Raw genomic sequence first — 12376 nt, forward strand, 5'->3', positions numbered from 1 at the left:
GCCCATAAAATCCGAGTGAATGGTGGCCAGAAATTTGAAGGTCCAAAAAGCACATAAAAATAAAATTAAATATCAATTAAAAATAATTCATATGACTCCTGTGGTTAAATCCATATCTTCAGAAGCGATATAATAGATGTGGATGAGAAACAGATGAATATTTAAGTCATTTTTTTACTGTCAGCTCTCCTCCCTGCCCAGTAGGTGGCGATATGCACGAAGAAGGCAAATCGACAAAAACAAAAGAATAATGTTGAAGTAAAAGTGAAAGTGGACATTTATAGTAAAAAATGACTAAAATATTTGTCTGTTTCTCATATCGTCCTGAAGACATGGATTTAACCACTGGAGTCGAATGGATTACTTTTATGCTACCTATATATGCTTTTTGGACCTTCAGAGTTCTGGCCACCATTTACTTGCATTGTATGAACCTAAAGAGCTGAGATATTTTTCAAAAAAACTTTGTGATCAGAGAAAAAAGAAAGTCATATATATCTGGGATGGCATGAGAGTGAATAAATGATAAGAGAATTTTCATTTTGGGTGAATTATCCCTTTAAAGAACACCCTGTAGAATGTCTGTTTCTGTTTGCCAATTTTATATGGCATATCATTCTTGTCATTAATGCTTGGTTATGCACAAAACCTCAGTAAATGGTGCAAGAGAAGGACAATTTAAAGAGTGAATCTTCATCCAGAGACAGATCTCAATGAGTAAATCCGTACTGTAATTTCCCCCTGCACTGTAAAAAGTAGTTTGTTTGTTTTGGTGTTTTAACCGTTGTGTTGCTGTCATATTAAATTATATATCTGACTTAAATCAAACCAGTTACTTTAGTTGTTACCACATGAAGCACATTTTTTTTTTTTTTCAAGTGTAACCTTGCTCGATTTAAATTAGCCTGTTGTGCCAAAGAAGTCCATGAATCTGGACATGCCTTACAGTATTTACCCAAGGGCTTGATGTTTAATTGTAAAAAATATGTTATTAACAAGCAATTAAAGGGCAGATTCTTTGTCTTTCTCCTCTTTTCTACCCAATGGTCCCTCTAAAACTCTTCCCCCACTCCCACCACCGGCTTACCCAATGCCCGAGAACAGCCTGAAGAACAGGAAGAAGCCGTATGCTTGGGCGAATGAGGAGAAGAAGGCAGAAATGCAGTTCATGGCCAGGGCGATGATCAGACATTTCCTTCGGCCCACTTTGTCAGCCAGACCACCCCAAATAAATGCCCCAAACATCATTCCCAAGAATACTATCAAACCTGCAGGAAAGACGTTAAACCAGGTAAGAATAACCGACAGAAATAAAATAAAAAACACACACATAAACAAATGTGACACTTGATATTAATATAATACTGAAAATTTAAATGGTGTGGCTTGATTCATGCATCCTTCACAAAGACGAATCTGCCCGATTCCAGCCTTGCTGAAGCACCCCCGGATCATCACCGATCCTCCACCAAATTTCACAGTGGGTGCGAGACATTGTGGCTTGAAGGCCTCTCCAGGTCTCCGTCTAACCATTAGACGACCAGGTGGAAGATCGTTGAAGATCCGGGGGTGCTTCAGCAAGGCTGGAATTGGGCAGATTCGTCTTTGTGAAGGACGCATGATTCAAGCCACGTACAAGGTTATCCTGGAAGAAAACTTGCTTCCTTCTGCTCTGATAATGTACATCAACTCTAGGGATTGGTTTTTCCAGCAGGACAATGCTCCATGCCACACAGCCAGGTCAATCAAGGTGTGGGTGGAGGACCACCAGATCAAGACTCTGTCATTGCCAGCCCAATCTCCAGACCTGAACCCCATTGAAAACCACTGGAATGTGATCAAGAGGAAAATGGATGGCCAAAAGCCATCAAGCAAAGCCGAGCTGCTTGAATTTTTGCGCCAGGAGTGGCATAAATTCACCCAACAGCAATGTGAAAGACTGGTAGAGAGCATGAAAGCTCTGACTGAAAATCAGGATTATTCCACCAAATATTGATTTCTGAACTCTTCCTAACTTATAACATTAGTATTGTGTTGTTTAAAAATAAATATGAACTTTTATTCTTTGTATTATTTGAGGTCTGAAAACACTGCATCTTTTTTGTTATTTTGACCAGTTGTCATTTTCTTCAAATAAATGCTCTAAAAGACAATATTTTTATTTGGAATTTGGGAGAAATGTTGTCAGTACTTTATAGAATAAAACAAAAATGTTCATTTCACTCAAACACATACCTAAATTTAGCAGTGGTCTCTTAATTTATATATATATACACACACAGTATATATATATGACCATATACGTATACTTTATTAATATTTATGAAATGATTGATTTTTACATTTCACAGATTTTTAAATAAAATTGTCAGTACTACAAGTGTTTGAGTACCTCTAGGGGGCAGACTCTCCCTCTTTTCCTACCTGTCAGTTTTGCATTAAAGATTCTGATCAACCCCCAAAATAATTTGCTCTATTTACTTTAAACCATGCTTCTCTGATAAGATTTGACAGAAATTGATTGTGCGTGTGTTTTTAAATGAGATCTCAAAAATACGTACGATTGGAACTCATTTGACCGACAAGCAGAATCAACTGAAGGTAATGCTGTTCCAGAAATGGCCAGAAAAGAAATCATCAAATAAGCAGCCATGAGGTTAAGTGATTGCAATAAAAGGTTTTGCAGTTCTGGTCAATCTTAATGGGTGTGAGTGGGTGTACAGAGGCAATAGCAGGACTCACAGATGTGCTATTTGGCTGTCGTAATACTTTTAGTGAATGTATATGTCAGTGGGGTGCTCACTTAAGAGAACTGGCATTCAGTTGAAACTTTTGTTCAAAATGGCTGAGAAAGGACTTTATCATTATTTCACAGTAGAATAACACTTTAAAACAGCTTAGAAATTATACACAATTCAAACTTTATCAAAGAAATTACTTTAAAGTTACGTTTAATTTGCAGTCATAATTCAACACATGCTGTTTTTTGCATAAAAGTTTAATAAAGATTTCACAGAAGGTCAGTAATTCTTATTAACTACAATATTTTGAAATAAATTTTCACTAAAAAGTGCCAGCCGAACTCATTATTAGCTACCTCATGGCTTACCATTACAGATACTACACTATAATGACAGTATATTACTGTAATAGTGTATAAAAGTGCTATTTTATAAGCATTATTGCTTACTTTGTAGCTACTAACTATATGAACAGTGTTATAAGTCAAAGCAATTACATTAAAAAGTCTGTTTTAGAAACAGTTTTAAAAGGAATGGTTGACTCTAAATTGAAAAATTGGTCATTATTTACTCAGTCTCATGCTGTTTCATACCTCAAACCCATATGACTGTCTTTCAGCACTGGAACACAAAATCAGATCTTAGGCAGAGAATGTCAAAGGGGTTTGGAACAACATGAAAGTGAGTACATTATGACAGAATTTTCATTTTTGGCTGAACATTTTCCTTTAATTGTTTTAACTGCTTTAACTACTGCACCACTGTAACATAACTAAAGTGTCGCATAAATAACTATAATTTCACTCCCATCCTGAAGCACAAGGGCCTGGTGTGATGTACAGATGGCCATGTGGTGGGGGGGTTTGGTGTATGACTGGTGGGAGAGTGACAGCATCACCCTCTCTGAGCAGATCAACATATGGAGCTGAGCTGCCATTATCCCCCACTGCTCACAGGAGCCTCCCAGTGTCCTATTGGTCAGCCTTAATCCACCGAGTCTCGCAGTCGTGACAAAATTCTTGAGTCAAAATATGGACCGAGTGCTGAGTTGATGCTGCAGTGTGATAAGGATAGTTCATGTAAAAATGAAAATTCTGTCATCACTTACTCACCCTCATGTTTTTCCAAACCCATATGACTTTCTTTCTTCTGTAGAACACAGAATGTTCAATCAATATTTACTTTCACTGAATGGAAAAAAAGACACAATGAAAGTGAATGCTGACTGAGGCTGTCAGTTCCTAACATTCTGTCTAACATCTATTTTTGTGTTCACTGGAAGAAAGAATGTGATACGTGTTTGGAGCAACATTAGAGTGAGTAAAATACATTTTGAGTGAACTATCCCTTTAAGGACATCTTTCATTGGGACATGTTTTCACTGTATATCAGGGCATGATTCACAAAGAAATCTGGTGCAGTGCAGGACCGAGGCCAGAAATGATGAACAATGAATATCTGTAATGTAAAGTGGCAGGCCCCTCTTCAATATTCATGCTCTATTCTAGGCCAGCAAAAAGTATACATTGTGAATGTTCCTGTTAGGGATTGCATGACTTCTCATTATGACTATTCGACAGGTCAAGGATTGCTTTATGTAAATGACTATAAATGAATTGGTCAACTGGGTTAGCAAAATGGTCTGAATCGGTTGAGTTTGAATCATTCGATTAGATAATAAACCACTCTTTCGAGTCGGATCTTTTCAAGGAATTGGTCAAACAGGTCAGCAAAACGGTCTGAAACGCTTCGTGGTTCAGTTTGAATAATCCGATTAGCAAATGATTCACTCTTTCGAGTCAGTTCTTTGGTGAAACGGGTTAGCAAAATGGTCTGAATTGGTTCGCGGTTCGGTTTGAATAATTTGATAAGCAAATGATTCACCTTTTGGAGTTGGTTCTTTTCAATGAATTGGTCAAACGGGTTAGCAAAATGGTCTGAATCGTTTCGCAGTTCAGTTTGAATCATTTAATTAGCGAATGATTCACTCTTTCAAGTTGGTTCTTTTCAATGAATTGGCCAAACGGGTTATCAAAATGGTCTGAACCGGTTTGCGGTTCAGTTTGTATAATTCAATTAGCGAATGTTTCACCCTTTGGAGTCAGTCTTTTTCAATGAATTGGTCAAACGGGTTTGCAAAATGGTCTGGATCGGTTCGCTGTTCAGTTTGAATCATTCAGTTAGCGAATGAATCACTATTTCAAGTCGGTTCTTTTCAATAAATTGGTCAAAATGGTTAGCAAAATGGTCTGAATCGAATCACGGTTCAGTTTGAATCATTCAATTATAAATCACTCTTTCAAGGCGGTTATTTTCAATGAAATGGTCAAACGGGTTAGCAAAACAGTATGTATCGGTTTACGGTTCAGTATGAATTATTCGAATAGCCAATGAATTACTCTTTAGATGTTCCTCAGTTCCTCACTTTTTTACTTCATAGGGGACCTGTGCCCCAGAACTGCTCAAAGACTAGAAACTCCCCTGGTCTCAAATGAATTATAGATATAGGTCTACATTAATACTGATTTGATGAGTTTGAGTCTGTAATTAAAATAAGCCATACAGTTTTACTTTTTGGCCTTACATTTTGTCAATGTTTGGTTTTAGATGTCTTATTAAAGGTGCTAAAGTTATCTAGCCAGAGCACTGTTTCAGTACAATGAAAGTGAATGTTTACTGAGTCTAACATTCTGCTTAACATCTTCTTTTGTGTTCCAAAGAAGAGATACAGAAAATAATATGAGTTTGGAACAACAACGTGAGGGTGAGTAAATGATACAGTTATCTTTTTTGGGCCAGCTATCACTTTAATGATGAAAAAGCGAATTATGAATATAACCTGATGGTGATTGCAGAGAGGGAGACATTGAGGGAGGGAGGGTGCAGGATTATGTATCAGAGCAAGGTCAGGAGAGAAGCTATCGATCTGTCAGGGCTACTGCTGACTCAGTCATTCCTTTCCGACGGGTGTGCAGGATGGAAAGTGCTCGCTAATTCTGGCTCCCTTGACGCTCAAAGACAGCATTCATCCACATACACTACACTTCAGCACACACTCCAATATCACTTAACCAAACAGTGGCAAGGTTTTGCAGTGTTACCACTGGTACTTTTAAAATGCAGTCTGATAGACTGGTTCAACTTCATAAGCTTTGCTCTGAACAAAATACCTTTAGATTAGAATGTAAATGAAATATCCAAGGCTATGACAAACTCTACCATAACAGTTCTGTCCCAACTCTGAGGGACATTAAATCTGGGGTACATTTCAAAGAATTAGGCCTACTTCTCTTTGAAAGCCTAAAGTTCTTGCATGGTCTTGTTGAATGATTTGTCAGAGGCTTTAGTCTGGCGCAAAAGCTTTCTCATTTTTGGCTGAGGGGGGTCACAAATCATCCGTTTCTCCCAACTGCTTCACTAAGCAGGAGTGAATTGATGTTAAACTGAGCATGAAACCCAGCCAGATGCATCTCAACCATTGAGTGTGCCATTAGCTAATTTGAAAAGCGTTCTTAATTAATGGTCTCCTGAAGTACCAGCTGACTAATATTGACTGCTTGCCATCACTCAGGCTTATTTCAATTCCCAAAATTACTAGGATTAATTAGACGAAACATTTTGATCTGCATGTGCATACAGAACAGCATCCAGGCTGCTATAACCTACTAAATCTAATTCAGGTGGTTTTGCCTGGTAGCTTTTATTCATAATGGAAAATTATTATCCGTGAAGTCATGGTAGACTGTGCCACTTCAGGAGGCAGTTATTAATATGAGGCTATTAATTTACCAAATATCTAGACATACAGATTACTGCCATGGCATCTGTAAAATACTGTGTGACAACTAGCCAAGGTCTCCACCTCTGCAGAAACTGTAAGTATGTTAGTATGATAGTATTCTATTTCGAACAGAGCCACTAAAACAGTGACTTACCCAGCATTCCCTTCTCAGCATGGGACAAACACATGTCTTTCTCTGCGCTGGGCAGCACCAAGGCCACTACAAAGCATTCCACGCTGTCCGCCATGAGAGCCAAACCCAGCACCACAAACAGGGTCCACTGGAACTTCCCATGTCCACAGTCCTCCATTATATCCTCATATTGTTCCGCCAGCTCTTCCTGTTCTGATATTGCATCTGCCGCAGTTCTTGCTTTTGCCCTTGCCGCCCTCCGGGCAGCCTTGACCTCGTCCGGGTGCGGGATACCCTGGTACTCCCCTTCGTACATTTGATCATCTTCATCATGTCCCTCAGTGACATCACTGGCGGCATCTTCCTCCTGGGGAGGGTAGTCAGTCTGATAAGCGTAGCCATCCGATCCGCCGTGGCCGTAAGTCCCATAGCTGTCTCCGTCTCCCTGTTGGTAAATGTTGCTGTGGTAGGGGTCGGCCATGATTTCAAATATACTCTAACCAACACAGCACTCTCAGATCATGCACAAACCCAGGAGCCTATATGGGCATAATCCTTAGTGCCTTAGGTTCGCTTGGGTTCTCTTGATCTGCTTGCACTCCAGGTGTTTTCTAAAGAAATCTTGATGTTCCAGTCTAATTTGTTTCTTGAGCTTGAATGTAAGGATGGTGGCTGGTCTCTTCTAACTACCATTGATTTGTGGAATTCTCATGTGGACACATGCTGAGCCTGCAAAAGGAAATCAACAGCTGAATCAGTTAACATTTGTTAAATGCTTCAACAGGCTTTTTATTTTACCATTATTGATTCCTCAAAATTGTATCTAGTCTTCCTCAAAATTGTATATAGTAGTGATTAACCTTGAATCAGTACAACTAACTACCTTTAGTTTTAACTAAAATAAATAAATTTTTAACAAACTAATTTATTCTTACTGGGCAGAAAAGCTGAAGTCCTTTTAACTTGACACAACGTCTTTAAAAAAACACTACCTTCTTGGTCAAAAATGTCCGTTTAGCATATTTACATATAAACACAATTTAAAAACCAGAGCAGACAGATGCTAAAATGCATTGAATGTGAACGGCCTTAGATTCTAAAAGGAAACTTTTATTTTGAAAAGTTATGACGAAATGCATTTATGTTTTTGTTCTGCTAAGGTGTTCGTTTGGTGATATTTCTCCTGTTCGTGCACATCCCTGGAATTCTTGACCTACAGTACAGGAGAACTTGGCTAGTCAAAGAGTGTTAACGACTGATTTAAAGTTTAAACTAATCATGGGTGTGGTTAGGATGTGATGTTCTTAATTTATTTATTTTTCTTAACAACTTAATTTTAAAATTATGCCATGCGTAGTATATATGCAGGCTTCGTTCACCCAGGGTGCTTTAATTCATTCAGGAGAAAAAAAGTTTGGCTTCTTCCATTGTAAGGCGTTTTTGCACAAGACCTTTTTGTTTGGACCAGAGACTGCTTCACATCAGAGTTTGCTTAGCAAAGACAACCAAACCAGCTTATGTCCAGTCTGATATTTTGGACTAAGAGATTTAGATAATGCGATTGTAGCTCGGCTTCTTCCAGCATATATGCATTAACTGGACCACAATTGGCCTCAGGCGTTGTGCGCATAATCCAAAATACGCGATGTGATTGTTGGGTGTATACAATTACAAATTAATTAGTTACTGTAATCTAATTACATTTTGGCCAAAAAAGTAATGTAACACATTACACTTTAAATGCTTGTAATCAGATTGCAATTACTGACTTCCAATTAAAATAATTACTTTTAAGTACATTACTTGCACTAAAGTAATATAAAGTACTACTGTATAATACATTTAAAATATGAATTCATATGTACATCTGTTAGCATTTCTGTGACTGTTGAATTTCAACAGAAAACCAAAATCTTTTCTAGGAAAAGTGATTTAGAAAGTAACTTCAAAGTAAACTTATTAGTAACGTGATTAGTAAAGTAATCTGATTACATTTTAAAGAATTAATTGGTAATTTGTAGTGGATTACTTATTTTGAGTAATTTACCCAACACTGGAGGTGACGTGCGACCATGCATTTAACCTAGATGTGAAACGCAACACAAACAAGGTAGAGGTTTATTATTCGATAACGCATTGTGCCATGCATACTTGTACAGACAGATGAAGACTGTAGCTCAAATACGCAAAAAACAGCTGTAGCGCCATTGTAAATGAGCATGTAAACTTATTGACTGGTAAATAGTCTAGTACTCATGTTGATGCTTAGCACGATGTTGAGCCCAATAATACAATGCTGGGGAAGAGGGGTGGAATTGAACTCGAGTTTGGACCAAGCAATTAAACCAAGTGTGAAAACAGCCTTAATTCCATTTAAGCATGTTATGGCACATTACTGCTCCTTTGTTTGGTACTTCACTTCAGACTGGGTGGTTTTCACACTTTTTAATAGACTTTGTGAAGCTATATGTTCAAATCTTCCTTAGAGCTTGTCCCTTTTTCCTAGGCCGTGAGCTTACAAATGAGATCTAAGGCTGTCAAAGGACATACAGAGAGATCTCTTTCTCATTCGTTCAACCATTGCATGGGTCTTCACTAATGCGGCAAATGAGATTGGTTTCACTTGACACGATGCTGGCTGTCTTTCCGCCTCAAGCAAAGATTTAAACAAGGATTCCATATGTCTCTTATTCCCAACAGCCCTTATAGTCAACCACCAGCAGCCAGAGAGCAGGTAGACGTGCTCTGAATTATAGTGTAAGTGAGAAATCTACTTCACCAAACATATGTTTATATCATCCATCCAGTTCGTTAATACTTACCAAGGTCTGTGGAATCATTAAAGGAAATGTCACTATCTGAGTCACTATCTGAGTTAGGTGTGTGGGTTATTAGTTAAACAAGGGCCTTAATTTGAATTTCTTTGGTCAGAGCCAAAGGCCACAAGTGGGTTATTCTTTTTATGAATAGTTCATGTGAATAATGGTATACTTAATGGCAAAGTCAGACACATGAGGCTGTTCCTCATTAATTAGTATTTCTAAGCACTGATGAAAAAGACATGAAAATGAGGTAAGTATAGTCAGACTAATTCACTTTGTTTTTTATTTTTTATTAATGGACCTTTTGTGGCCTAATAATGCCCTATGACTATATTGGCAATATTGTAGCCTCTTGTACCTTGCTGCTAAAATGCACATGTTTGTGATTTCAGGTTCTTTAGGGTTATCAGCAATGCAGAGAGTGAAATTTCCCCCAGCAATCGATGCAAACAAGTTCTATTAGAAAACTGCTGTTTGGGCAAAATCAATTTGCAATCATTTTGGAGGCAGTGTGCACCCCTCCAAATTCCCATGTCTTGTTAAACATTACTCTCCCATCTGTGCATTATATGAGTGCGGATATTCTGGCAAAGCGTTTACATAACTGCTATGCCTCATTAAATAGCTGTTTATTCAGAAGTGGTAGAAGATTGATTTACTTGAGTTTTGTGCTCTTATGTGGTTACAATGAATTTGTTTACTGTTTAGGAGAGTATTGGACTGACAAAAATTTTGCAGTTTGACATTTTCTCATCCTGCTGGCATCTGCAGCACAAAGTGGCTCAATGTCTGTTGACAAAGACAAGTGAAGGGCATAATTTTCAGATGGGCCTTTCTCAAAGAATCAGTCGCAGCACCAGGTGCATCTGATACCTTTTACAGTGAGCCTGTTGGAGACATTTGGCTCCTCATGGACTGATATAAGAGACATTAATATTCTGGCTGTGCTTTGTGCGCAGTAGCTACAATGACAGTGCAATGCCAATAGTTACTATGACAATCAGGCACTGTGACAATGACTTTATTCAATTATACTCACTAATACTAAGTTGCTTACTGAAAATTATATAATCACTGTTACCTTGAAAGAAAGTAATAAAAATGCTTGGTTATGCAAAGTCCACTTTGTTCCTCATTTCTGCATTTACTGTCGATAGCAATGGGCTGTTGTGCAAAAATGTTTTTGTTATTATTTTCCTTTCCTTTGTCCCTCCTTTTTATTTATTTCTCCTCCCTGACCAGTAGGTGGCGACATGCACAAAGAATGCAAATAGCAAAAAAACAGAAGAAGAACTCAGTTCTCTCATCTCACCTCACCTCTCATCTCTGATCTGTTACTCAACCACACCTATCATATTGCTTCTGAATACATCGATTTAACCACTGGAGTCATATGAATTACATTTATGCTGCCTTTATGTGTTTTTTGGAGCTTCAAATTTCTGGCCACCATTCACTTGCATTGTATGGACAAATAGAGCTGAGATAATTAACTTGAAAAACTTTGTGTTCAGCAGAAGATAGAAAGTCATTCACATCTGGGATAGCATGAGGGTGAGTAAATGATGACAGAATTTATACTCTTTGGTGAACTATCCCTTTAAACCAGCCTAAGCTGTATTCTGGTTTAGCTGGCCTCCCAGCCTGGTCAGACCTGTCTGTTTGCTGGTTTTGTAGTGGTTTTGGGTACTTTTCAGTGGGTAAGACTGGGTATCAGCTGGTCGACCAGCTAAACTAGATGAACACCACATTGGCCAGGTGGGAGATGAACTAGATTAGCTTAAACCCAACCTGGTCTCATAGAAACACGTTACTATGCCTACAATTTTGCAATTTTAATGGTGAAATGGACATTAGAGGTGCAACGACAACAAATTTTATAGACTTGCACACAAATCATGTGTAAAACAACAGATAATCTGATCATAAACACTTTTCACTCTGTTTCTCACACAGTGCTATCTTATGACACAAAAATGATTTTACTAAAGTGCATGACTTGTAAGGCGATATATTTAAACATTTGCATTACATAACCAACTATATGGACAAGCTTGTTCAAGCACAATCAAATTGTGCAGTAGCCCAACTGATAGAGCATTGCACTTGGAATGCAAAGGACTGGGATACGAGTCGTGAAGAGCACGCAAATCAACACGTGAGCTGAAAGTGTCATGGAAGCTCCACAAGATGAAGTGGTTGCTTCAGCAATTGCATTTTTCATATCAAATCTGGTTTGTATGACTCTTTTGGTTAGGTTTAGGTTTAAGGTTTAGCATAGGGAGGTAGGTTTTGTTGATTTAAAACTCGATAGAGCATTAACCTTGAAAACCTCAACTGTTAGGGAGAAAATTTAGCTTTTAGTGCCACTCAGTGGCCATTTCACCTCGAAACTGCTGCAATATGTGCAAGTAGCCATGTAATATCATTTTGCAAATATGTCACCACAGTCATGTAATTTTCACGAGATTAGGCTCCTTAAACTAGCTAAGACCAGCAAAACCATCTTTGGCTGGTTTAAGATGTTTTTTAACAGGGTCTGTAAAAGAAAGAGAGAAAAACAAAGAACGAACGAAAGAAATCTGCACTTCGTTTTCGCATTCGGAGAGCCTCAAAAATAACATTGCAACCTTGCCATCTTGGCTGAGTGAAGTGTGCACAGCAGAAGGGCTGATTTGTGCATGGCACAAATTTGTGAGAGAGAAACACACTACAGCGAGAAGACAGCCATGCTAAAAACAGGCTCCTAATGCACTGCACTGTACCTAGCCAATGTCAAACCAAACCATACATGCATTAAACCATACAAGCCTGGTCATGAATGATTCAGTCAGTAAACACTCTGTCATGTGGAGTCTGCCATTCATTATCCATGGAGATAACAAGACTCTTGTTAGCT

General features: G+C 38.3%; 1 protein-coding gene across 2 annotated transcripts in view; it reads right to left on the reverse strand.

Moving 5' to 3' along the window:
• LOC127435900 (synaptic vesicle glycoprotein 2B-like) overlaps positions 1-12376 on the reverse strand; it is a 52648-nt gene that overhangs the window by 5510 nt on the left and 34762 nt on the right. For both annotated transcript variants that reach the window (XM_051689697.1, XM_051689696.1), the window contains exons 2-3: positions 6677-7384; positions 1088-1268 (exon numbers count right to left, since the gene is read on the reverse strand). In XM_051689697.1, the coding sequence (XP_051545657.1) occupies positions 1088-1268; positions 6677-7136 (641 nt within the window). In that variant the 5' untranslated portion in view covers positions 7137-7384. The remainder of the gene's footprint in view (positions 1-1087; positions 1269-6676; positions 7385-12376) is intronic.

The sequence above is a fragment of the Myxocyprinus asiaticus genome, chromosome 46 (assembly GCF_019703515.2).
Source record: "Myxocyprinus asiaticus isolate MX2 ecotype Aquarium Trade chromosome 46, UBuf_Myxa_2, whole genome shotgun sequence".
NCBI classification, from domain to species: Eukaryota; Metazoa; Chordata; class Actinopteri; order Cypriniformes; family Catostomidae; genus Myxocyprinus; species Myxocyprinus asiaticus.